The 26,005-nt window shown below is 41.6% G+C and overlaps 2 protein-coding genes across 4 annotated transcripts in view; both read left to right on the top strand.

Moving 5' to 3' along the window:
* The window catches only part of FAM189A1 (family with sequence similarity 189 member A1), a 232,119-nt gene that overhangs the window by 114,143 nt on the left and 91,971 nt on the right, over positions 1–26,005 (top strand). For all 3 annotated transcript variants that reach the window (XM_017518830.2, XM_037735021.1, XM_017518829.2), the window contains exon 2: positions 10,592–10,702. In XM_017518830.2, the coding sequence (XP_017374319.1) occupies positions 10,604–10,702 (99 nt within the window). In that variant the 5' untranslated portion in view covers positions 10,592–10,603. The remainder of the gene's footprint in view (positions 1–10,591; positions 10,703–26,005) is intronic.
* NSMCE3 (NSE3 homolog, SMC5-SMC6 complex component) lies at positions 1,239–2,894 on the top strand. The gene has a single exon (XM_017518831.2). The coding sequence runs from the start codon at positions 1,364–1,366 to the stop codon at positions 2,249–2,251; it is 888 nt and encodes a 295-aa protein (XP_017374320.1). The 5' UTR covers positions 1,239–1,363; the 3' UTR covers positions 2,252–2,894.

Below are 26,005 nucleotides of genomic sequence, written 5' to 3'. Positions count from 1 at the left end.
AAAAAAAAAAAAAAAAAAGGTTGTGTTTGATGCTATTATTCAGATAATGTGTTCTTTGAATATATTTGAAATTGCTTTCTTCTGAATATATCTGCATTAAAGAGGAAATCAATTTGATTTGGTTCTTTAAAGAGTTTATCCACTTTCTGGGTAGCTTTAAAAAGACAGGGAAATTCAGCTGCTTCTTTGCAAGTCAATAAATAGAGAAGAAACACATGTGCTAAGATCTCTAGAAGTAGTGGCAGCAGACTGCTGATGGTTTCAGTTAATGAAATGACTCATTTTGGCTGCTTGAGTTGCACACTTAAAATATAGAGACTGCACACATCACAGATTATGAGGGATGGTACCCCAGTGTTCTCTTTTCTTTAAAGCTAATATATTACGAATTAAGAAATTTAAGAGATCCACATTATTGCAATTTTTGATTAGTGATGCCCAAAATTAAATGGTAATCTTGAGGGTGCATGTTTCTGTTTGCAGCATACCTCTTACTCATTTCTGCTAAAATTGTGGTTGTGAGCCCAAAGCAGTGATGTTTTCCAAAAGATAAACTCACTTGACAAAGCTACAACATTTACTTAATATTGACGTTGTGTGTTGTTTTCTCATAGTTGACTAGAGTTTAATGCAAAAAATGTAAATACGGAAATAGTGAAACCGAAGTCCTGCTTGCGAGGAAAGCCTGCCGCAGACTTTGGTTTTTAACAGACTCCCCAAGGCATTAGAGAAAGTAACTGGGAGTAATGGGTTGGAGGGTATGAAATTGGGCAGAAGGACGAAAACTAAGAACACTTGGGGCTTTTTATGTCCTCCCACGTTTTGTGTAGAAATAAATGCTTTTACTTTACTTCCACGGCCGTACCTTCCTCTTCTTTTTTCTTTTTTTCCACACATTGATCTTTGAGATCTTTACAAATGCTCCCGATTTAGAAACGCATCATACTGTCTGTAAAACTTGCCTGAGCCTGTGTGGTCCTGAATTTAGCCACACACTTGTTTAGGGGTTTTGGGTCTCGTTCTCCGCTTGCATGGTTTGGTAAGAACACTTCACTCTACCAAAAATCATCGCCCGAGCCAGGAAGGATGCACAGAACAACGCTGCTTGTTTTTGTACCCGCGGCAGCCGCGCAGGCGCACCGTCCAGCCGCCGCGACGCAAGGCGCAGCCTTACTGACGCAAGGCGCAGCCTTAGTGACGCAGCGCGCAGTCTCCGCCGACGCCGCGTGCCCCTCCTATGGCCCCGCCCAGGGCCTGGCGTCCGCTCTCTGCGTCGACCCACAATTCCCGCCGCGGCTGCTTGCAGGCCGCAGTGTTTGCCCGCGGGAATCTGCCCCGGAGACCGCCGGCCGGCGCGGGTAACATGCTGCAAAAACCGAGGAACCGGGGCCGTTCTAGCGGCCACACCGAGAGTGTCAGAGATTCGAGCCAAGGCGGAGACGCCCGGGCCCCTAGAGACTGCGTTGCCGAGGAGGCCCCGAGCACGTCCCGCGGGCCGGGCGGCTCGCAGGGGGCGCGGGGCTCCTCGCCTCAGGGCGCCCGCCGTTCTCTGGCCGCCCCCGCCGTGGGGCCCAGGACCCAGAAGCAGCTGGAGCTGAAAGTGTCCGAGCTGGTGCAGTTCTTGCTGATTAAGGACCAGAAGAAAATTCCGATCAAGCGAGCCGACATACTGAAGCACGTCGTCGGGGACTACAAGGACATCTTCTCCGACCTCCTCACACTGGCCGCCGAGCGCCTCCAGTACGTCTTCGGGTACAAGCTGGTGGAACTTGAACCCAAGAGCAACACTTACATCCTCATCAACACCCTGGAGCCCGTGGAGGAGGATGCCGAGGTGAGGGGCGACCAAGGCACGCCCACCACGGGCCTCCTGATGATCGTCTTAGGGCTCATCTTTATGAAGGGCAACACCATCAAGGAGACTGAAGTCTGGGACTTTCTGCGGCGGCTAGGGGTCTACCCTACCAAGAAGCATTTAGTTTTCGGAGATCCAAAGAAACTCATCACTGAGGACTTTGTGCGACAGCGTTACCTGGAGTACCGGCGGATACCCCACACCGACCCCGTGGACTACGAATTCCAGTGGGGCCCACGAACCAACTTGGAAACCAGCAAGATGAAAGTTCTTAAGTTTGTGGCCAAAGTCCATAATCAAGACCCCAAGGACTGGCCAGCACAGTACTGCGAGGCTTTGGCGGATGAGGAGAACAGGGCCAGACCTCAGCCGAGTGGCCCAGCCCCATCCTCTTAAAATCTGAGGTGGATTCAGAGGGACTCCCGGGACAAGAGTCTGAGACCCAAAGGCACATTGTAGAGGGATGGGGGAAGGGAGAACCCAGGGAGCGTATTTCTGTAACGCTTCAATGTGTGTAGCTTTAGGATGTGTTTGCAAAGTTTTGTTCTTCAACGTGTTATTTGGTTCCAGATTTTCATTTATAAACAAAGGAGCATTTGTTTTGTTTTGATTTTACTGTTTTTCATATGAAAAATTTTGCTAGCTTAGTAAAACGAATTGGAAAACTTGACTGTGATCAGGAACAGATACGCAAGAAGAAACACAGTGAGTTGCTTTGCTGCCAAGAAAATAAAAGCAAGGTACCTATTATTGGGTCTCATAACTACCCCAGTTTGTAAGGAAAAATAAAAGTTTTTATAAAATTAAAAATAAAAACATAACTGCTCATATCCTTATTACCTTAACCTATTTTTTTTAATATTTCCTACATATGTAAGTATTATTCATGGTTCCAAGCAATGAACATAATATGTTTTCTCCAGATAGCAATTGTTTATATTCATAATTATTCAGCTTGGTTGCTAAACATGTAGTTTCACTTAGTTTTTTTCTTCTTGCTACTCTGTTATAATAAATGCTGTATTTTTGAAGCACTTAAGCATTATGTGTTTTTAAAATCGTGGTTCATGAGAGAATTTCATGACTGTAAGTCAGCATCTTAAAGTTTTTGCTACATATTAAGGTAACACTGTTTTGTAGAAGTTGTTTCACTTTTGTGTGTGTGTACAGGATCATGAAGTAAAATATTTCTCACTGTGGGTCTCAAAAAGGCTTATAAAGCAATAGCATAACCATTAACCGTGCCTGCTTGGGAATCGGACTGCCTGGGTTCAGATCCTGGCTCCACCATAACTAGTATAAGAATTTACATAGTTTCCTTACTGTATGCAGATGTTTCCTGACCTGTAAAGTGGATTTAGTCGCTGATGTGGAGGATTTTGCTTGTTAGTTTATTCTTTAATTTTTTAATTTGGTTTTTTTTTCCTCCTTAACCTGGAGCTGCCACTTTAATTATCTTTTTCTAAATCTTTCCTATGAGAACAATTACTGGTTCAAAAGGTATATTCCTTTAGTCTGACTCTATTGTATGTAGAGCTTTATGGGGAAATATAATGTGTATGGTGAGTATAACCCACATAGAACAGTGGGAGCAGGAGGTTAGACATAAGATCTACCCCTTAGGGTATAGGGAATAGGTATAGGGAAAAGGATATGGGTCTTGCAGCTGTCTGGCAAACTGAATTTGAATTACGGTTCATGCTAACTTGTCAGCATGGTGATTGTGCGGGTAGGTTTTAAGCTCTCTGAATCTCAATTTCTTTATCTGTAAAATGAGAAAAATAATAGCCATCTAATAGTTTGTTTTATGGACTAAATGAATTGGAAGATTCAGCATCTCTGCATAAAACAGCATCTGCTATATGTAGTGGAGGAATACAAGGGGACTATGAACTCTTTTATAAATGAACCCATTTATTCCGTGGGTAAATAAGCATACTTGTTTTAGAGGGAGGTGCTGCAAATTAACCTTGAAATAAGGCAAATACTTTTCACTGGAGGATAAAAATGAACTTCATCAACACCGAACTGAATGTCATTTAAATGGGTCTACAGTGAGTGTGGAGGAACGTGATATGATAGGTGACTAGGTTTTATTTCATTCTGTTGAATTGGGATTTGCATTTGTTTCATCAGTGGAATATGTTTGGTCCTTGTAGGCATTTCTTCTTGATCTGCATTTTATTTCAGTGTATAAATTAATTCCTGCCTTCTAGTCCCCTTACCTCCCTGACTCAGCTTTCTCCTCTTTGTGCCCTCTGATACTCACGTTCTCACCTGTATAATGAAAAGTATTACCCAACAGCCATCAGCAGTTATATCTGAGGCAAAATCTCCCCGCTTTTCCGAGAGGTGTTAACAATTCACCATCGATTACCTTGTTTCAAATTGTGAAAGAGGAAACTTCAGAAGCCATATCAAGCCCTTATGTCTTTTCCTTCTCACTCTCCCCAGAAGTAATAAAAGTCTGTGGATTCCGGGCTGTTGTATGACTTTATAATTCTACCACACATGTATATTTACATAACCAATGTAGAGTTTTGTCGGCATTCATGATTTGAATAAGCAGTATTGGCCGTGTCCTTATGCAACTTGCTGTTATCACGCACCATTACGTATTTGAGATTCAACTGTGTGGATATATGTAGACTTCATTCACTCATTTCCAGTTCTTTGAGATGTGCAGGCATTGGACAGTGCCTCTTTAGGCACATGTGTGAGTTTCTGTAGCCAGAATCAAATGGAGCAGTCAGGGACTATTGCCAAGCTGCTCTTGAACTTGTGTCAAGTCACAATCCCACCAATGTTGTTTTCTTTTCTTTTCTTTTTTTTTTTTTTTTTTTTTTTTTTTTTTTTTGAGATGGAGTCTCATTCCGTAGCCCAGTTTGGAGTGCAGTGGCACAATCTCAGCTCACTGCAGCCTCCACCTCCTGGGTCTTGGCTCAAGCAATTCTCCTATCTCAGCCTCCCAAGTAGCTGGGATTACAGGCACAAGCCACCATGCCCAGCTAATTTTTGTATTTTTTAGTAGAGATGGGTTTCACTATGTTGGCCAGTCTGGTCTTGAACTCCTGACCTCGTGATCTGCCCGTCTCAGCCTCCCAAAGTTCTGGGATTACAGGCGTGAGCCATGGCGCCCGGCCTCTCAGCCACATTTTATACAGTTTTGTTTTGTTTTTGTTTGCCAGTCCTTCTACCTTCACCCCTTGTGAACACTTGGCCTTTTCAGTATCTTCTCAGCCGTTCTGGTGCAGTGTGAAGTGATAATTTATTATGGTATTAAGTTGTACCTGTTGCTTAGTGATGTTAAGTGTCTGCCTATCTTTTGCCCTCACTCTTTTTTGACTGTCAGGTTTTATGTCTTAGACCTATTTCTGTTGATTCGTAAGACGTCTTTATGTGGTCTACATGTCCTTCATTGTGTGCTAGATCTATCTAGTGCAAATGGCTTCTCCCACATTTTCACTTCTTTTGGTCATACAGATCATTTGACTTTAATGTGTAACAATCATCAGTGTTTATAAGAGCTATATTCGTGTATAGTGCTTAAAAAAAAAATCCCCAATCCTAAAATTGTAAAGATGTTTTCTACATTTTTTCCCTAAGTGTTTAAAATTTTCGTCTTCACATTTTATGCTTTTAATCTTTTGTATATGATGTGAGGTGTGGAAATAATTTTTGTATTTTTCTTATATGGATAGCCTGGCACCAATTTTTCATCATTTATACTTACCACATTGATTTTTGACACATTCACTATTCTATAGCAATGTCTCATATATAGATAAATTTATGACTGGGACCGAATTGGTTTGTTTGCTATTCATTTGCAGATATCATGCTCTTATAATTCTTTAGCATCGTGAATGTCTGTCTTATTTTTCAATTCTTAATGCCTTTTATTTTGGTCTTTATTGTATTGGCTGGAAATGCAATGTATTATTGAAAAGAAGCAGTTATAGCAGACTCTAAGGATGTTCTTGATTCCTTATTCTTGATTTTAAAAGAAATAATTTTTAAGTTTTGCCATAAAGTGTGATGTTTGCTGTTAAGAGTTTTTTCCCCCACAAATAACCTTTTATTGGGTTATTTAATTACCCCTTCTAGTCCTAGCTTGCTTAGAGATGTTTAGAAAAACTATGAATGACTTTGGATTTATCATATGCTCTTTATTCACCTGCTAATATGATTAAAATTTCTTACTTTATAAATTTGGTTTTTGGGTCGTATAATTTGGTGTAATAACAGATTTTCTGATATCTAAAGGTTCTTGCATTTTGGAGACAAGGATTTCTTATTGATAAAATTTTAAAATACATATAGCTCAAAATCTTTAGCATCTTTTGATATAAGGTAGGTTAGTCTTTAATTTTCCTATATTATGATTTTTGAAGTTATGCTAATTTATTTGAGATAATCTCAAAATTAGACCACCATGCCCGTCTAATATTTTGTATTTTTAGTAGAGACAGGGTTTCACTGTGTTAGCCTGGATGGTCTGGATCTCCTGACCTTGTAATCCGCCCGCCTCAGCCTCCCAAAGTGCTGGGATTACAGGTGTGAGCCACCACACCTGGCAGGGAGTTCAATCTTTAACCCTCCCTGCCCTAGGCCTGGAATTAATCCTTTCCCTAAAGAGTTCTGTTTTCTTTTAGTGGAGAATGGAATTTAGAAACAAGGTTGCTAGGTTTGTTCATGCCTATTGGAAATATCATTGCTCCCAGCCTTCTAGGTGATGAAGTTATAGGGTATCTACCTATCGATTATCTATAGCACTGAAGACTATGAGATTACATCACACTGCCATTTGCAATACAACACCACCATGTTTATTCTGATTTGAGGAACTCAGCACCTATCATCTTTACCATATTTACTTATTTGATTAATTCCTCTTATAAATAACCAATCCACTATCCTAGCTGCCACACCATCCCACATGGGTGCCCTTAGCTTCCCACCCGGGCTCCAATGTCCCACATAACTGCCTGTCTGTGCAGTCACCCTCCACACAGTACGAGAGCTCTAACCCCACTTGGGTGCCTTTGACCTCTCCAGGACACGTACCTTGTTCTGTCCCACTTAGCAGCTATTGCACTGAATTGTTCAGGAAATAGAAAGCCTCGTGGTCTTATAAACGCATTGGGAAGCTGGCTTTTTGCCCTATTATCCAAAGATTGGAATAAATCTGCCTGTGAAAGTCTGTGGGCCTGGTGTTTCTTGTGGGTAGATTCTTACGGATGTTTTTCTCAAGCTTATGTTCAGGTTTTCCATTCTTTTGAAATTGGTTTTGTTCACTTGTATTTTCTACAACAAGTGAAAAATTACCAGAAGTGGAAAGTAGGGATTTGACCATGTGAAACCCATCTGGGGTTGTTAGCTGATGCTTATCAAAGTCAGGCTCCTACCTTCCCACAGAAGCCCGGACACAAGGTGTCTTCAGGTGTTGGCTGGAACTAACAGTAAACGCTTTTGGCAGCCTTGAATTTTCTCAGGCAGGCTCTATAGGGGGAGCTAGGGCCATCCTAGGGATGTGGCCTTGAGCTGTTAGAATCTGTGTTGATATTTTGTTCAAGTTTTCATAGGCCAGGATATAGGCCTAGGGGAGAAGAGGGCTCAGAGGAACCTGGGTAGAGATTGGTTAAGGAGGAAATCTTTGAGAACTTGACATTTTGAATATTGTAATGTGGTAACTCTGGAAATCAGATTAACTTCCCTCAGTAATGTCTGATACTGCTTTTTGAGAGCTGTAAGCATCCAGTGACTTTTCCAAATTAATGTTGAGCAGATGGTAGTCCTTACTGTGTGTGATCACTAAAGTCTCTGTTCCATTATATCCATGGTCAGCCAGTGACCTGATGGAGATTTCCTTGAATGCCAACCTCTTTCTTCATAGATTACCCCTCTGGATGCTGCAAGTGTTCATCCAGCTTCCGGCGTTATGAAATAGTTGATTCAAAGTTCTTGCCCACTCAAAAAAGTTGTTTCATTGGCAGAACCAATTTCCGGAACAGTGGAATATTATTCAGCCTTGAGAAGGAAGGAAATTCTGACACTTGCTACAACATCGATGAATCTTGAAGACATTATGCTATAAGTGAAATCAGCCAGTCACAAAAGGAGAAGTACTGTGTGATTCCCCGTGTGTCATACATCTAGAGTAGTCAAATTTCAAGAGACAGAAACTAGAATGGTGGTGATTGCCAGGGGCTAAGAGGAGGGAGGATGAGGAATTGTTTAATGGGTATGGAGTTTCAGTTTGAGACAAAACATTATCTGGAAATGGATAGTGATGATCCTTCCACAACAATGTGAACATACTTAATGCCATTAAACTGCACAAGTAAAAATGTTAATAAAGGGAAACTTCATGTTATCTATATTTTGCCACAGTTTAAAAATCAAATTAGAGCTGGGTGTGGTGGCGCGTGCCTGTAGTCCCAGCTTCTCAGGAGGCTGAGGTGGGAGGATTGCTTGAGCCCAGGAGTTCTGGGCTGTAGTGCGCTATGCCGATCGGGTGTCCGCACTAAGTTCGGCATCAATATGGTGACCTCCTGGGAGCGAGGGACCACCAGGTTGCCTAAGGAGAGGTGAACTGTCCCAGGTCGGAAATGGGGCAGTTCAAAACTCCCGTGCTGATAAGCAGTGGGATCGTGCCTGTGAACAGCCGCTGCACTCCAGCCTAAGCAACATAGCGAGACACCATCTCTTAAAAAAAGAAAAAAAAATTAGAAAATGCAAGTACATTTTTATTATGGATGTTTCACCACAATTAAAAAAACAGTGGGCCGGGCGTGGTGGCTCACACCTGTAGTCCCAGCACTTTGGGAGGTCGAGGCAGGTGGATCATGAGGTCAAGAGATTGAGACCATGCTGGCCAACATGGTGAAACCCCATTTCTACTAAAAATACAAAAATTAGCTGGGCGTGGTGATGTGTGCCTGTAGTCCTAGCTACTCAGTAGGCTGAGGCAGGAGAATCACTTCAACCCGGGAGGCAGAGGTTGCAGTGAGCCTTGATCGCACCACTGCACTCCAGCCTGGCAACAGAGTGAGATTCTGTCTCAAAAACAAAACAAAACAAAAAAATAAACATGCAAAAAGATCTTACTGTCTCTTACTTCCTTGATATTCAGCAACATCTTTGTTGTTCAGCACTTACTAAGTCTCAAGCTAGTCTCTCCTTGGCTTCTGTGTAGGTTTGCTTTTGTAATGTTTTCAGCAATTATTTTTTGACCTCTATTTCAAAGCTGTGTAGGCCAGTTTATTTACACACCATTTGAATGATATTATGGGACTGCTGTAACTTCTAATAGGAAAAATTTAAGTTGGCCCTTTTTATGTGACCTAACTTTCCCATGGGATGCCATAAGACTCTGCAGTTATTAAAACCATTGCTGAGATACTGCTAACATTATGAACTTGAAATATTTCCTAAATGAACAAAATATCCTCTTTTGAATTGTGTCTTCCATATATATTTTTAAGGAAAATAAATTTACATCTGGGGTGTAGATATTATAGTTATGGTAGAGAATGGTAATATCAGTTTTTTCCTAAATTTAATTTAGCCAAAACATTTTTAAGGCATTAACAGTAAAAGTAAGATCTTATCATTCTCATACATTGTTAGTGGGAATGAAAAATAGCACCAGTCTCTGTCTCTATATGTATTCTTATTCATAAAGAAAAAAATGACAGAATAAGACTAGCACTGTTTGGAAATCCCAATAAATTAATGAGTCTAAATCGTCATTAAAAATGGCCACCAGCATCACAAAAAGAGAAATATTTGCCTTTTATTGATCTGAATTTGGTCAGACCTCTGTATTTAATCACCAAATTACAGGAAATACAGAGGCTAGAGAAACGTTAAATGATAGGCTACAATCAGAAAGTTTAGGCTATAGGAAACTCTGTAGGACGAAGAACTGATTTCTTCAAGAAATTTCGTGGAGGGAAACATGATGGGAAATGCACAGACTACCTAAGATTCCTGACAGCCAGTTGTGCCACATGGACCCTATTTGTGTCCTGTGTGGCCTGATTCAAAGTGTGAAAAAATTGAGACAGTTGGAGAAATGTGAACTAAGTATCTCATGATATTAATGAATTTTTATTTATTATAGATGTGATGACTATTTTGGCTGTTTTCAGAAAGCTTCTCAATTCCTTTAAACATTTTTAAGGGTAAAATTATATGATGTCTGATATTAGCTGCACAACAACCTGGATGGTAGGGGCTGTCAATGAAACACGGTTGTAAGTGGATTGATTACTGACATTGGATGATGGGCACATTATACTGTTTTCTTTGGTTTTGCATGTGTATGAATTTTCTGTAATAAAAATTAAAACCTAGAGGCCTTCTAATAAATAGACTTCTTTCACTTAATTTCCTTTAATAGTGTACAACTTGTTACTGTTAAGGGTATATAATGTACAATTGTTCAAGTTTAACTCCTTAAATATTTTATCATAATAGGTTTCAAACAAAGTCATAGCAGCTTGCCATGGCTTCCTACAGATGTTACTTTTTCTATTTCAGATCATGTTAATTTGGAAGTTTGAGAAATAACCTAGCACTTTGCTTCAAAACACATGTATGTTATTCATGTAATTATGTGACCCACTGTTGTATAATAAACGAAAGCTGTAAACTCATTGTAAAGCTGAGTAGTTTTTCCTCTGAGCCTCTCCAAGTGAATAATCAGTTTTCTGTTTGGTTTGTTTCCAGATAACCTTTTTCATGCTGCTTTCTGCAGTGTGTGTGATGCTGAATTTGGCTGGTTCAATTCTCTCTTGTCAGAATGCTCAGCTAGTCAGCTCTCTAGAAGGCTGCCAGTTGGTAAGTAACGAAATGCAGACTCTTTCATAAAGGTCATAGGATTTGATTTTGCACGAGAGCAATTTCTAAAATAATTTTATTGTATTGTTAGGTTCTCATGTACACTTTCAATTCATTCTAATGTTTTCTGGTTGTTTAAGGTATTTAGGGTAAGCTGATTTATTTCTAGAAATTAGCTAACAATTAGCTTACTGATACATAAGTAGAACAATTAAAACTCGTTCTACTTGTAAATCAGCTACTAATAGTATATTTTGAAGGATCACAATGTAGTGCTATTTTGGAATAAATATCCTTAGTGACTATTATATTTTAGCATTTGTTGCATTGATTCTTATTTATATTGAATTTTTAAAAATCAATTTGCAAGTCAATTTTAAGTGCCGAGTTACATGTTATGCTGGATGACCAATATTTCAAAACAATACAGTTCTCATTTTTCAGTTAAAAAGAATTTTCTTTAAAATGTAGGAAGATTATAAACAGTGTACTGTGTACAAGTGCAGAACAGAGGTATTCAGTCTTTCAGCTTCCCTGGCCACAGTAGAAGAAGAATTACCTTGGGCCACACATAAAATACACTAACACTAGCAATAGCTGATGAGCCAAAAAAACCCAAAAAGTTCCAAAAAAGCATCTCATAATGTTTTAAGAAAATTTATGAATATGTTTTGGGCCACATTCAAAACCGTCCTGGGCTGCATGCAGCCTGGTGGGTTGGATGAGCTTGTTGTAGAAGATCAACCAATTGTTTGTTGGCTAGAACCATCATTTCAAGGTAACTTAGCTCATGGTACTGTAGTATGTACATCTGGCTGTGACAGCAATTGCAGTGTGTATGGTTGCATTCCGGTATGAATGTAGTTAAACTCTTGATAGGGCTGTGCCTGCTGGGTCTGGGGATGTGGGCCTTTGTTTCTTTGTCTTGGAAGCAGTGGCAGGCTACCTCTCAGAGACATGTCCCTGCACAGTTGCCCTCTACCTGCTCTACCTGTGCTATGATTCTGAGAAGCGATTGCTGAATTACCAGAAGCTTTTCTGCTGTGGGACCATGCCTGCTTGGCTTGGGATCATGTTCACAGAGGCAGCCGCTGGGAATCCTGCTGCTCTCTGCATTCTTATCTGCAAAGGCCAGCAGGACCAGTGTCAGTTGGCACAGTTTCAATGCTGAAGCACCCACTGAGTTATAAAAATGCACTGTTAGAGCTTCATCTTGTTATTGTCTATTGAATGTGGCCTAGAGAACATTGATCAGATTTCATCCCCACATGCTGTGCACAGAATTATTCTCGGTATGCTGTAGGCCTCCTTATGTTTGAGAATTGGCACAACCTGGAACCCTGTCTCCATCGGAAAGGGTGATTCCCCATCTTGTATACATAATTTGGCCAGCCTCCTTATTCCTAAATACTATGTGCCATGAGTGTAGCAAAATCTGGTGATCTACAAGAAACTGGCCATTTTTTTTCTGGGACCCTCATTTTCTGATGCAGGGCCCTGTGTGGGGGATACAGAGTGACTGGGTGAAGGGAGACCACAGTTCCTGGAGATCCACACCAAAAAGAAAGCCCACACAGTGCCGGGATTGAAGGAATGACCCCTCCTGGTTTTAATCTCAGACCCCGTTTTCCCACATCACACATTGCATGGAAGGATAGGAAAGGGAGATTTGGTCTCCTCTATTTCTTACCGCCTTCTATACCTCCAGAGATACATAAAAAGAACATCATATACCACAGATGTGTCCTCTCACATGCATCTGTTTGGTTGACGGCACCCCGTGGCAAGGTAGATCATCAATATTTACCTTACTTCAGAGCCCGATCCTAGGTATCTCTCTGCCCTGGCTCATACAAGGCCGGAAATCTCAGAGCTACAAACCAGTGTGTTCACTTGCTTGATGCTTGCAGCATACGCAGTACTGGGTTTGGAGTCAGCAATCCAGGATCAGTGCCGTGGCTTTTCCACCTCCCGGTTATGTGACTTAGCACAAGTCACCCTCTCTCCCTTCTTTGCTTCCCTTTCCCGTTGATATGGTTTGGATCTGCGTCCCCGCCCAAACCTCATGTTCGGTTGTAATCCCCAGGTGTTGGAGGTGGAGACTGCTGGGAGGGGATTGGATCACGGGGGCAGATTCTCAGGATTGGTCAGCGCCAGCCTCCCGGTGCTGTTCTCATGGTAGTGAGGGCGTGAGTTCTCAGGAGAACTGGTTGTTTAAAAGAGTGTGGCACCTCCCTTCCTTGCTATCTCTCTTGCTCCTGCTGTGGCCACGTGACTTTCTGGCTGCCCCTTCGCTTTCCACTATGACTGCAAGTTTCCTGAAACCTCCTGAGAAGTCGAGCAGATACTGGCATCATGCTTCCTGTACAACCTGTGGAACCATGAGCCAATTAAACATCTTTATAAATTACCCAGTCTCAGGTATTTTATTCTAGCAATGTGAGAACAGACTAATAACAGCTGTGGAGTGTGAATATGACCTACCCTGAGTTCTTCACAGAATATTAAATGAGGCAAAACCTATGCAACACATAAAAAGTATACGCCTTTCATATTATAAAAATTATACAGTTACTATAGAAATTCAAAAAACAAAACTCTTCATAATCCTACCACCCAGGTGATTATGTCCTTCCAGTCTTTTCTGTACATAATGTGTGTGTATATGGATGTATATGTGTACGCGTATGTGTACATATATATTTAGTGTATTTAAAATGTACTATTCTCTTCATCCTGCCTGTGATTTATTTTTTGACTGATCACATTGTTCCATGTTTTATTTGTTTATTGTGCGAGACAGAATCTCGTTCTGTTGCCCAGACTGGAGTGCAGTGACACAATCTCAGCTCACTGCAACCTCTGCCTCCCAGGTTCAAGCAATTCTTTTGCCTCAGCCTCCCAAGTACTGGGCCTATAGGCACATGCCACCGCGCCCAGCCAACTTTTGTATTTTTAGTAGAGATGGGGTTTCACTATGTTGGCCAGGCTGGTCTCAAACTCCTGACCTCAGGTGATCTGCCTGCCTTGCCTCCCAAATTGCTGGGATTACAGGCATGAGTCACTGTGCTCAGCATGTTTTAAAATATTCTACAACTTTATTGGTAGTGACTACTCTCTATATATGAATATAACATTGTTTATTTAACCAAATCTTTGCTTTTTGCAATTAGGAAGATGGCCATCATTCTTATACAAATTAATTCTTTTTACAGCTCCTAAAAGTAGACATACATGATAAAAATAAATGTATCTTTAGAGTATTTGATACGTATTGACATACTGCCTTTTAGGAAAGTCTATCCATTTATACTCCCAATATATGAGAATGCTCTTTTTCCTACACCTTTGCCAGCACTGAAAGTTGTTATTCTTTTTAATCCATGCCAATTTGAAAGATATAAGATGACTTTATTGTTTAATTTGAATTTCTTTGAATACTAATAAGATTAAACTTTTTATTCATTTGTAATTGCATATAAGCTTATATATATTTATACATGTAGGTAATTATGTCACAAAATTTATGTTTATGCACCATCTATCTATCTATCTACATATATATAAAGAGAGAGACAGATGGAGTCTTGTTCTGTTGCCAGGCTGGAGTGCAGTGGCAAGATCGTGACTGACTGCAACCTCCACCTCCTGGGTTCAAGCGATTCTCCCGCCTCAGCCTCCTGAGTGCTGGGACTACAGGCACCCGCCACCACGCCTGGCTAATTTTTGTATTTTTAGTAGAGACAGGGTTTCACCATGTTGGCCAGGATGGTCTCCATCTCCTGAGCCTCATGATCCGCCCATCTCGGCCTCCCAAAGTGCTGGGATTACAGGCATGAGCCGCCATGTCCAGCCCACCATTTATATTTTATCTTATTCTGTGTTTTGTCTGTATGTATTCTGTACCCAGTTTTAGATTTAAATATTTATCTTAATGATTTATAAGTGTTCTTTATATATTATGGTTTTGAATCCTTTGATTTATATTGGGCAAATATATTCCCTGCATTGTTGTCTTTTAATTTTTGTCAAAAAAATAGAAAACTGTTTAATTTTTATATATTCAAATTTACCAGTGTTTCTCTTTGTAATCTTATTTTAGCACCAGGCTTAAAAAGATTTTCTTCTTTCTAAGATTATGCAACCTCAGTAACTTCTTGGTTATGGTAACTCTACCAATGTTACCATTGCATGCACACATGTGCACACAGATAGTAATGCCAGTTTGTCTATTTCTGGACTTTTAATTCATATTCATTCAACGTTCATATGTCTGTTTATTAACATTCCAGAACAACACCACTTAAAATACCTTGACTTTATAATCGGTTTTTATAACTGGTAGGACAAGTTCTGTCCCCAACCCCATCCCAGACTTTTAATCTGTTTCTTTAAAATGTTCTTGTCTGGTTTTAAATGTTTAATCTTCTAGATACACTGATTTTCTTTTGTCAAGACTTAGAAGGAATAGATTTGAGATTTGAGTTGGCATCATATTAAATTTGTAGATTACTTTGAGGGAGAATTAAAACATCTAAACAATACCATGTCTTTGCATTCCAGAACATATAGTGTGTGCTTTGGTTTATCCAAGTTCCTTTCAACCTCTTCACTCCAGTTTTTGGTGTTTTTTTTAGAATACCTAGTACATTTCCATATGTTTGTGTGGTGATTGTGTTTTTTCTTCTGCATGATTTGATTAGCTAGTGTTCTCTGCATAAAAATGGTATCTAAACTAAAATAAATCTTTTTTTTTGAAATGGAGCCTCACTGTGTCTCCAGGCTGGAGTGCCGTAGTGTGATCTTGGCTCACTCCAACCTCCGCCTCCTGGGTTCAAGCGATTCTCCTGCCTCAGCCTCCTGAGTAGCTGGGATTACAGGTACCCGCCACCATACCTGGCTAATTTTTGTATTTTTAGTAGAGATGGGGTTTCACCATGTTGGCCAGGATGGTCTCCATCTCTTGACCTTGTGATCCGCCCGCCTTGGCCTCCCAAAGTGCTGGGATTACAAGGCGTGAGCCACCACGCCCAGCCTAAAGTGACTCATTTATTCTGGGCTCTGAGCAACTCCCTTTCCTGCTAACAGGGTTTTTTGTTTTTGTTTTTTGGTGCCTTTCCAGTCATCATCTGTGCATATTTTTGTGTATGGATTTTTTTTAACACACATGGGCTGCTCACATGGATTTTGTTAGTCCACCATGTGACCTTGTGACATTTTCACATTAGCACTTGGAAGTCTTCTTTAAACAGAGAGCAGCGGATAATTCCATTGGATGGGTGTGTGATAATTCATATAACCATCCCTTAATGAAGGATAAGTTAGAGATGTTTCTAGTCTTTTGCTAAAATGAACATGGCAAACATATGTATATATATATTTATATACACATATTTTTTTTTTTTTGAGATGAAGTTTTGCTCTTGTTGCCCAGGCTGGAGTACAATGGCATGATCTTGGCTTACTGCAACCTCCACCTCCCAGGTTCAAGCTATTCTCCTGCCTCAGCCTCCTGAGTTGCTGAGATTACAGGGCCCCACCATCATGCATGGCTAATTTTTTTGTATTTTTAGTAGACACAGGATTTCACCATGTTGGCCAGGCTGGTCTTGAACTCCTGACCTCAGGCAATCCACTGCTTCAGCCTCCCAAAGTTCTGGGATTACAGGCGTGAGCCACTGCACCTGGCCTTTTTCTTTCTTTCTTTCTTTCTTTGAAACAGGGTCTGACTCTGTTGCCTAGGCTGGAGTGCAGTGGTGCCATCATGGCTCACTGCAGCCTCAACCTCCCTGGGTTCAGGTGATCCTCCCACCTCAGCCTCTCAAGTAGCTGGGACTGCAGGCACGTGCCACCACACCCAGCTAACTTTTTTTTGTATTTTTTTGTAGAGAGTTTCACCATGCTGGCCAGGCTGGCCTCAAACTCCTGAACTCAAGTGATCTACCTGCCTTGGCCTCCCAAAGTGCTGGGATTACAGGCGTAAGCCACTGTGCCCAATCGAATATTACTCTTTATCCACATTCATTACTCAGCAGATTGAGTGGCTATTGCTGCTGCTGGGGAACTGGCCTGGGTGGTGAGGGTGTAGCAGTGAACAAGGTAGGAATGCAAACGGATCTAGAGAAAAAAATCACTAAGCACATCCCTGCAATCAGACCATGAGTGCACTTGAAATTTAGAATCTTATTCCTAAATTGCTCTCCAAACATGAAGCACCCTTTCACACTCTTGCCAGCAGTCTGAGCCTGTGCCTGGTTACCCAGATCCAAACTTCTGTGTTGTCTGAATGGTTTTTGTCTTTACCGATCCAATAAAATTGTACAATTTTGTTATGTAATTGTCATTTCTTTAATTAAAAGTGAAGTTGAGGCCAGGCACAGTGTCTCACACCTGTAATCCCAGCCCTTTGGGAGGCCAAGGTGGGTGGATCATGAGGGTCAGGCATTCAAGACCAGCCTGGCCAAGGTGATGAATCCCCGTCTCTACCAAAAATACAAAAACATTAGCCGGGTGTGGTGGTGGGTGCCTGTAATCCTAGCTACTCAGGGGGCTGAGGCAGGGAATTGCTTAAACCTGAGAGGCAGAGGTTGCAGTGAGCAGAGATCGTGCCACTGCACTCCAGCCTGGGTGACAGAGTGAGATTCCATCTCAAAAAAATAAATAAATAAAACACAGAACAATGTGATCAGTTAAAAAATCACGAGGCAACATGAAGAGAATAGCACATTTTAAATACATTAAATATATATGTGTACTTGCATGAGACTCTGTCTTTAAAAAAAAAAAAAAAAAAAAAAAAGTTCTGGTGTGGTGGCTCACGCCTGTAATCCCAGCACTTTGGGAGGCCCAGGTGGGCAGATCACAAGGTCAGGAGTTCAAGACCAGCCTGACCAAAATGGTGAAATGCGGTCTGTACTAAATACAAAAATTAGTCGGGCGTGGTGGCACGTGCCTGTAGTCCCAGCTACTCAGGAGGCTGAGGCAGGAGAGCCGCTTGAACCTGGGAGGCGGAGGTTGCAGTGAGCCGAGATCGCGCCATTACACTCCAGCCTGGACAACAGAGTGAGACTCTGTCTCAAAAAAAAAAAAAAAGTGAAGTTGAGCATCTTTATATTTGTTTATAAGTTGCTTATATGTCTTTATGTGTTAACTGCCACTTCACATTTGTTACCTATTTGTATACATATATATAAATGTACTTCCTTACGTTAGGGAAACTGGCCATTGTTATATGTTTGCAAATATATATATTTTTTAATAGTCTGTTATGTGTCTTTTGACTTTTTGAATGGCATTCTTTGTGTGGATATTTTCTGTCCTCACACTGGTTTTATTCATTTATGTATTTTAACCCCTTTAGTTGCTGGGTTATGTGTTTTTCCTAGAAAAGACTTTCCCATTCTAAGATTATAAATAATTTTCTGCTATCCCCTCAGTGTTTTAGGGTTTTATTTTTTAAATATTTATGTATTTTATCGATCTGGGATTTATTTTGTTATAAATGTTAGTACACTTTTATAGTTTTCTAAAATATACATGTGATTTTCCATGTACCAAATTTAGTCCTAGGCATTGTAAATATTTTCTTCCTCCAGTGGATGCCTGTTTTAATTACTATTTTATACTGAAGAGGCTATTCGCTGCATGTAAGACTTTTTGCAGTTTTTTGTTTATTTATTTATTTATTATTGTTTTTTATTTTATTTATTTGAAACAAAGTCTCGCCTTTTGCCCAGGCTGACGTGCAATGGTGCGATCTCAGCTCACCGCAGTCTTGGCCTCCTGGGTTCAAATGATTCTCCTGCCTCAGCCTCCCCACCTCGAGTAGCTGGGATTAAAGGCACCCGCCACCACGCCCAGCTAATTTTTATATTTTTAGTAGAGACAGGGTTTCACCATGCTGTCTGGGCTTGTCTCAAACTCCTGACCTGGTGATCTGCCTGTCTCAGCCTCCCAAAGTGCTGGGATTACAGGCGTGAACCACCGCGCCCGGTCCTGGACTTTTTATCACTTGCATTGACCTGTGCAGGCATTTGAATGTACACCTGAATCTTTGATCCCATAGTTTTGTCAGGGGAAATGATTACATTTTCTTCTGCTTTCCAGTATCTGTACATCTTGTTTTGTGGTTCTGTGTAGTTGCTGCGGCTAAAACTGTTAAAATAACATTGGAGAAGGATGTTTCGTTAGCATAGCATTAGATGATGGCATTTCATCATCCGCCTCTTGCTCCTGAATTGAACGGGAAGCCCACCACCAAGCCTACTGCTGAGAGATGGTTTCTATTGGCAAATTTCCCCATTTGCTGAGCTTCATAGAAGGACACAGGACAGGAGATGCAGCAGGGACAGCATCTTCAGGTTGCTGGGAGGTCCCACAGCTCCATTTCCCCCTCACCCACACCTGGCATTCCTGCCTGCAGTGGGAGGCTCTCACGGAGAAGCCGCGGTTCACTTTTCCATCAGTTGTTTTTATACCACTTTCGTCTTCACAGAGGCCCAGGGCCTGCAGGCCACCACCCCAATCCAGGCGTCCTCCCCAGCACATGAGACGGACACAGCCTTCCACATCCATCTCAGTGCTGCAGTGTCCAGGGAAAGGAAGCAGTGACTTCAGAGGACAGACCTTTCCAGGCGCACATGCGTCAGCCCAGACCTGATGTCACTCTTCACTCACATTGAGGGTTTATGGGGGAAAGGTTGACTAACACTGGTATTTTTTAACACCCTTGTTTTATTCCTGGCTTTCACAGGATTGCTTTTAATGGGTTACCATTTAGAGTCATGTCTGCCATCAGCTTCTGAGAGATGCCTTTATGAACTGGAGGTATCGGCTCCCATCCTGACTTCCTAAGATTTTTTTTTTTAATCAAGATGCATGTAAATTTTATCACTGTCTTAACGTCTGTGAAGATGATCATATGGCTTTCCTCCTTAGTTTATTAATGCAGTGATTTGCATTAATGGATTTCCGAATGCAGAATCACTTTTGCATTGCAGAAATAGGCAATGGTCCTGGTGCTTTTAAGATATACATTAGGCTGCATTCACTTTGCTAATATATTATTTAAGAGTTTTGCGTCAAAATTCAGAAATGAGATGACCTGCAGTTTACCATGAGGCAGCCTCCTTTGTCCGGTTTCATCTTAGAATTATGCTTACTTTAAAATGAAAGTGGAAGCATTTGGTTTGACTTACGCTCTAAAAGAGTTTATATGACCTAGGAATTATCTAGGCTTTTTTTAATTTGGAGGAGGCAAAATGACACTTTTTTCCATGGTCTTTATGTTATTCGTGTTTTCTTTCTTTTTTGGGGATCATTTTTGATAATGTTTTTTCTAACATTCTATATTTCATCTGGTTTTTCCAATTTATTGTTATAAAGCTACAGATAATATTCTTTTGAAGTTTAAAAATAAACATTTTTAGCAAATCTTTAGAGATTCAAAGTAGATTTCCTAGAGCTGGGAGTCTTGGGAGGAAATGGGGAATTTGAGGAAGGGGTATGGGGCTTTTTTGAGGTGATGAGAATGTCGTAAGATTGATTGTGGTTGTACAACCCTGTGACTGCACTAAACACCAATGAGATATATACTTAAATTGGCGAATTATATGGTATGTGAATTCTGTCTCAATAAAGTTGTTACAATTTGTAAAGCTTTTTATTTTTATTTTTTGAGACGTAGTCTCGCTCTGTCGCCCAGGCTGGAGTGCAGTGGTGTGATCTTGGCTCACTGCAACCCCTGCCTCCCAGGTTCAAGTGATTCTCTTGCCTCAGCCTCCCGAGTAGCTGGGACTACAGGCAGGTGCCACCCCACCCAAGCTAATCTTTTGTATCTTTAGTAGAGACATGGTTTCATCGTGTTAGCCAGGATGGTCTCGATCATCTGACCTCATGATCCCCCCTCCTCGGCCTCCCAAAGTGCTGGGATTACAGGCATGAGCCACCACGCCCAGCCAAGCCTTTTATTTAATTCATGCTTTCTCTTATTTGTAATGTCAAATGTTGTTTTCTCTCCATTAACTCGAAGTTTCTCTTAAAATTGTTTTTCCCCCAAAACCAGCTCTTTATTTTATTAAAAAGGATTAGTCTTATTTCAGTTTTTGGTTCATTGACTATGTATGTTTTCATTTTATCAATCCCTTTTACTTTCTTAATGCATATATTATTAATTTTCCACCTTTTATAGTCGAGTAACAGAAATAATATGGGATAGGTTTTCTTGTGGCCATTATTGACACACAGTGCTCTTGTGGACTTAGTTCCAGTGGTTTGTAATATGCATTTTTGGTTTTCTCTTTAATCATCACTAACGTTGATGTTCTTGACTTTTTAGGTAATTTGACTTTTTGTTTTTTGCTTTCCTTTTACTGTTAATTTCTAATTTCATTGCATGAGAGCATGTGGCCCCTAATTTCTACTTTCTGCAATCCACTGAAATTTTCTGTAACTTTGTACAGGAATAGTTTTTGGATGTATTTTGTGGGCTTTCATTAAATACAGCAAAACCTATATTCCCAGCCTGTTGGGATCAGAATGTATTTACATATTTGTGTGTATTTGTGTGTTTGTGGAGAGAGAGCATCTTAAAACACAACTCAGCCGTGTGCTTCCCACTGGATGTGGGGCACTGTGCTGTGACCTGCTGTGGCCTGTGAGTGCCTGCTTTGATCAGGCCCCTCCAGCTTCGCCAGCCTGCAGTGGTACCCCCCGATGCCCTGTCCCTGCCAGCTGTGCTAGAATCTCAGGGTCTTTCTACCTGGGGCTCCTCCTGCACGCGGAGCCACAGTTGTTCTTCCTCCCAGCTGGTCTCTAGGTAGCTCCCTCTGGTCCTCCAGATTCCAGAGTCGGTGGGACATCCGTGGAAGGGTCATCGCTCAGCCCCGTGTCCAAGGGGCTCCCCACCTCTGTGCTTCTCTGTCTCTTTCTCCGAGCCCCGACATTTCCCCATCAGTCCCTGTGAGGCACAGCGGCACAAGGGAGAAGGCCATGTGTGTGCTGCGCCTTGTCCCGCAGCCAGGACCTGGCGCCATTCCTGGAGGGGAGCACGTGGTGAACCACTGGGTGCCTCCCAACTGTTCCCGCCTGAAGAGCCCCTTAGGAAATTGAAAAGGCATTTTGGGATTTCAAGCAAACATGCCGTTTCACTTAAATTAATTATAAAAAAGCATTACTGATTTTCAAATGCCCCTTAAAATGCCTCATTATGTTTTAATTTGAGGCTCCATGAGCATTAAAATATGACAGCAACAAAAATGTATTTAAAAAACTGATTTAAAAAAATATGCTTTTTAATTAAAAAAGTTTTTTGGCCAGGTGCAGTGGCTCACGCCTGTAATCCCAGCACTTCGGGAGACCTGGCACTCAGATCACTTGAGGTCGGGAGTTCGAGAACAGCCCGCCTGGCCAACGTGGTGAAACCCCGTCTCTACCAAAAAATACAAAAGAGTGAGAGTGGTAGCATGCACCTGTAATCCCAGCTACTTGAACCGGGGGTGAGGGAGTGGGGTGCAGGGGTGCTATGGAGCTTGCAGGGAGCCAAGATCGTTCCACTGCACTCCAGCCTGGGTGACAGGGTGAAACCATGTCTTCAAATAAATAAATAGTAAAAATATAAATAAAACCCTTTTTTTTAGAGACAGAGTCCAAGGTCTCATCTGTTGCTCAGGCTGCAGTGCAGTGACACAATCACAGCTCACTGTAGCTTCATACTCCTGGGCTCAAGTGATCTTCCCACCTGACTCTCCCAAGCAGCTGGGACTACAGGTATGTACCACCATGCCCAGATAATTTTTAAAGCTTTTTGTAGGTGGGGATGGTGTCTCGCTGCATTGCCCAGGCTAATCTTGAACTCCAGACCTTGTCTAATCCTCCTGCCTTGGCCTCCCAAAGCACCGGGAAATAAACTGATTTTTAATGACCCAATTATTTCAATTCATTCTGCAGAAGTTTGGGGTTTCCCGTCACACTTGTCTTACTATGTTTTTAAATGAAAGCATGACAGAGGGTCCTTTTTAAATTCAGTTTAATGTAATATAATGCATTATATGGCTTGATGACTATTTTGTTTTAAATAAATAGACACTATTTTCCCTTTCTTTTTTTCTTTTTAAATATGAAATAAAATAGTGATAGATTCTCATTGTAAAAGATGTGAGAGATACACAAACTGGAGCGAAACAAAGTCTCCCTCCTCTCTCTGCCTCCTGCTTCCCGCCACACAAGCAATTGCTTCATGATGATCCACTTTTTGTGTATGCACATATGTGTTTATATACATGTATGTGTACACATAGCCACCCGACTTTATAGTTTTATTTTTAAGCAAATATGCTTCATACTATATGCATTTGTCTGCGACGTCTTCCCCACTGAGAGTTCCATCTCATACACTGCTGTATGTCTGGGGGCTGCTTGATGTTTCAAAGGCAGCAGAGAGTGCTTTACCCCTGTGAGAAGCGATTAGTCCGTCTCTACTGTTTCAGTGTCACAGGCATGACCTCAGTGAACATACATTTTTTTTTTTTCTTCTCGTAAATTTAGATACAGTCAGGCACTAATTTCATTATAAAGGAAACAAGATCTTCAATACAAGAGTATGGAGTGAATTAAAATATTTTTCCTTCTTGGTACTGTCACAGAAACTAGAAAGTTAGGTGGAAAATTACACAAAAGATACATATTAACACATTTTTGTGTATGTTTGGACATAAGCTTCAAATGAGCTCTTTAATATTTTTATACAGCCCTGACACTAACTGCTGCATGTGATGATGATGGTGATGATGGTGATGATGTGACGGTCGCTAACTTTCCTGAGCCCTTGGCTGTGTGCAGGGCACTGTTAAGCACATTCCATACATTCATTCATTTACTCCTGACAACTATGAATGGGAGACAGGTAGGGAACCTGAAACCTTGAGCGTGAGGTAACTCTTCGGAAGTCATGCAGCTAGCAGGGCCTGGCATCAGATTCCAACCTGTGCTGTTAGCCACTAGCAAGTCATTATATTTTGGCTTGACAGTGCAACTTAGTCTGCAGTCTGCTGCTGTAGGAGAGTACCACAGACTGGGTAATTTATTTCTCACCTTTTGAGAGGCTGAGAAGTCCAAGATTGAGGGGCCAGCATCTAGCCAGGGCCTTTTTCCTTCATTATCCCATGGCAGAAGGTGAAAGGGCAAGAGAGGGCCAAAGAAAGAGCAAGGTCTTCAGCTCAAAGCCTCAAGCCCTTTTATAATTAGCATCAATCCATTGCTGATGGTGGAGCCCTCCTGACCCAAGCCCCTCCCACAGGCCCCACCTCCCAGTGCTGTTGCATTGAGGATTCAGTTTTCTTTTTCTCTTTTTTGTTTTTTGAGATGGAGTTTCACTCTTGTTGCCCAGGCTGGAGTGCAGTGGCATGATCTCAGCTCACCACAACCTCCATCTCCCGGGTTCAAGCCATTCTCTTGCTTCAGCCTCCTAAGTAGCTGGGATTACAGGCATGTGCCAGCATGCCCAGCTAAGTTTTTGTATTTTTAGGAGAGACAGGGTTTCTCCATGTTGGTCAGGCTGGTCTCGAACTCCTGACCTCAGGTGATCCACTTGCCTCAGCCTCCCAAAGTGCTGGGATTACAGGCATGAGCCACCGTGCCCAGCCAGGATTCAGTTTTCAACACATGCTTTTGGGGGAACTTACTCAAACCGTAGCACATAGGTCTTTAACTCCAGAATTATACTGACAATTAAGAGAGAAGGAGAGCATGAGAAACACTAGACAGTGGAGGGAAGGAATATATTTTATTTTTGAGAAAAGTTATTTTTTGAATAATGAGAGACCCTGTCCCATACAGAGAATTTTAAAGAAGCTAAACCAGAGGTTGTGTGCCACAACAAAGAGATACAAAACTAATGTGTAGTTTTGTACAAAGTGTGAGATCTTCCTTTCTGGCCACGTCAAGGATGTAAACGGGAAAAGTATTTTTTCCTGTAAGTAAACAATATATGATTTGTGTTGTGCTTATCCATTATTACACCTGTGTTTTTCTGACTCTAAGTCCTTTTTAATTAGATTTGTCACACTGCAGGGACAACGTGATATATATCCTTGTCAGCTGTGTTTTCTTGAAAGCTGGTTAGCCCTGATCCCAGCTGTGCCTGTGATCTGCACACTAATCAAATGCCTCTCTCAACCCGCTCCAGGCTTTCTGGATACACATCTTTACCTACGTCCCCTCAGATTAAAGAGGGGTATCCCTGAGAGATCTGACACCTGGCTAAGGGTTCTGATGGAAACTGATTGCTGCCTTCTTTCGTGTCTGTTTATGTTTCTGATTGGTGAACTTGACCTCAGCCTTTTCACTGGTGTGTGCCTCAAGTATGATGCATGGTTTCTGGGAGGTGAAGACCAGAATGTAACCCCTTTTCCTAAAAGTAATTAGCAAAGGACTTTTTATACAACCCAGGGGAGTAGGTGATAAAAACAAGCATTTGGTGGCAAGGGAAGGAGGCACGATGAGCTTGGTTTTTGTAATTTTCACCTTATCCTTATTTCCATGTCTACCTGAGGGATGAGGAAGGGATTATGGTTTTGTCAGGGAGAGATTTCCTCCCTTCACATGGCATAAACATCTCCTGAAGCAAGGGTGTGCTGGAGCTGCCTTGTATTGGCTTGAGAGAGTACCTTATTAAATTATTAGAATTTTTTCAAAAAACAGAACAATTTTATATCTCTTTATTGACATGTGAGTCCCTGATATGGTTTGGTTGTATGTCCCCACCCAAATCTCAAATTCAGTGCCATCCCCAGTGTTGGAGTGGGGCCTGGTGGGAGGTGGTTGGATCTTGGGGTGGTTTCTCATGGTTTAACAGCATCCCTCTTGGAGTTGTCGTCGTGATAGTGAATGCTCATGAGCTCTTGTTGTTTAAAGGGCGTAGCACCTCCCTTCTCCAGCCTGGCTCCTGCTCTGGCCATGTAAGCCATGCCTGCTTCCCCTTCACCTTCTGCCATGATTGGAAGTTCCCTGAGGCCTCCCCAGAAGCAGGTGCTGCCATGCTTCCTGTATAGCTTGTGGAACTGTGAGCCAATTAAACCTCTTTTCTTTTTTTTTTTTTTGAGACGGAGTTTCGCTCTTGTTGCCCAGGCTGGAATGCAATGGCGCGATCTCGGCTCACTGCAACCTCCGCCTCCTGGGTTGAGGCAATTCTCCTGCCTCAGCCTCCTGAGTAGCTGGGGTTACAGGCACGTGCCACCATGCCCAGCTAATTTTTTGTATTTTTAGTAGAGACGGGGTTTCACCATGTTGACCAGGATGGTCTCGATC

This window comes from Cebus imitator, unplaced genomic scaffold (assembly GCF_001604975.1).
Source record: "Cebus imitator isolate Cc_AM_T3 unplaced genomic scaffold, Cebus_imitator-1.0 Scaffold706, whole genome shotgun sequence".
NCBI classification, from domain to species: domain Eukaryota; kingdom Metazoa; phylum Chordata; class Mammalia; order Primates; family Cebidae; genus Cebus; species Cebus imitator.
Note: the sequence above shows the minus strand (reverse complement) of the source record. Positions and strands in the feature narration are given on the sequence as shown.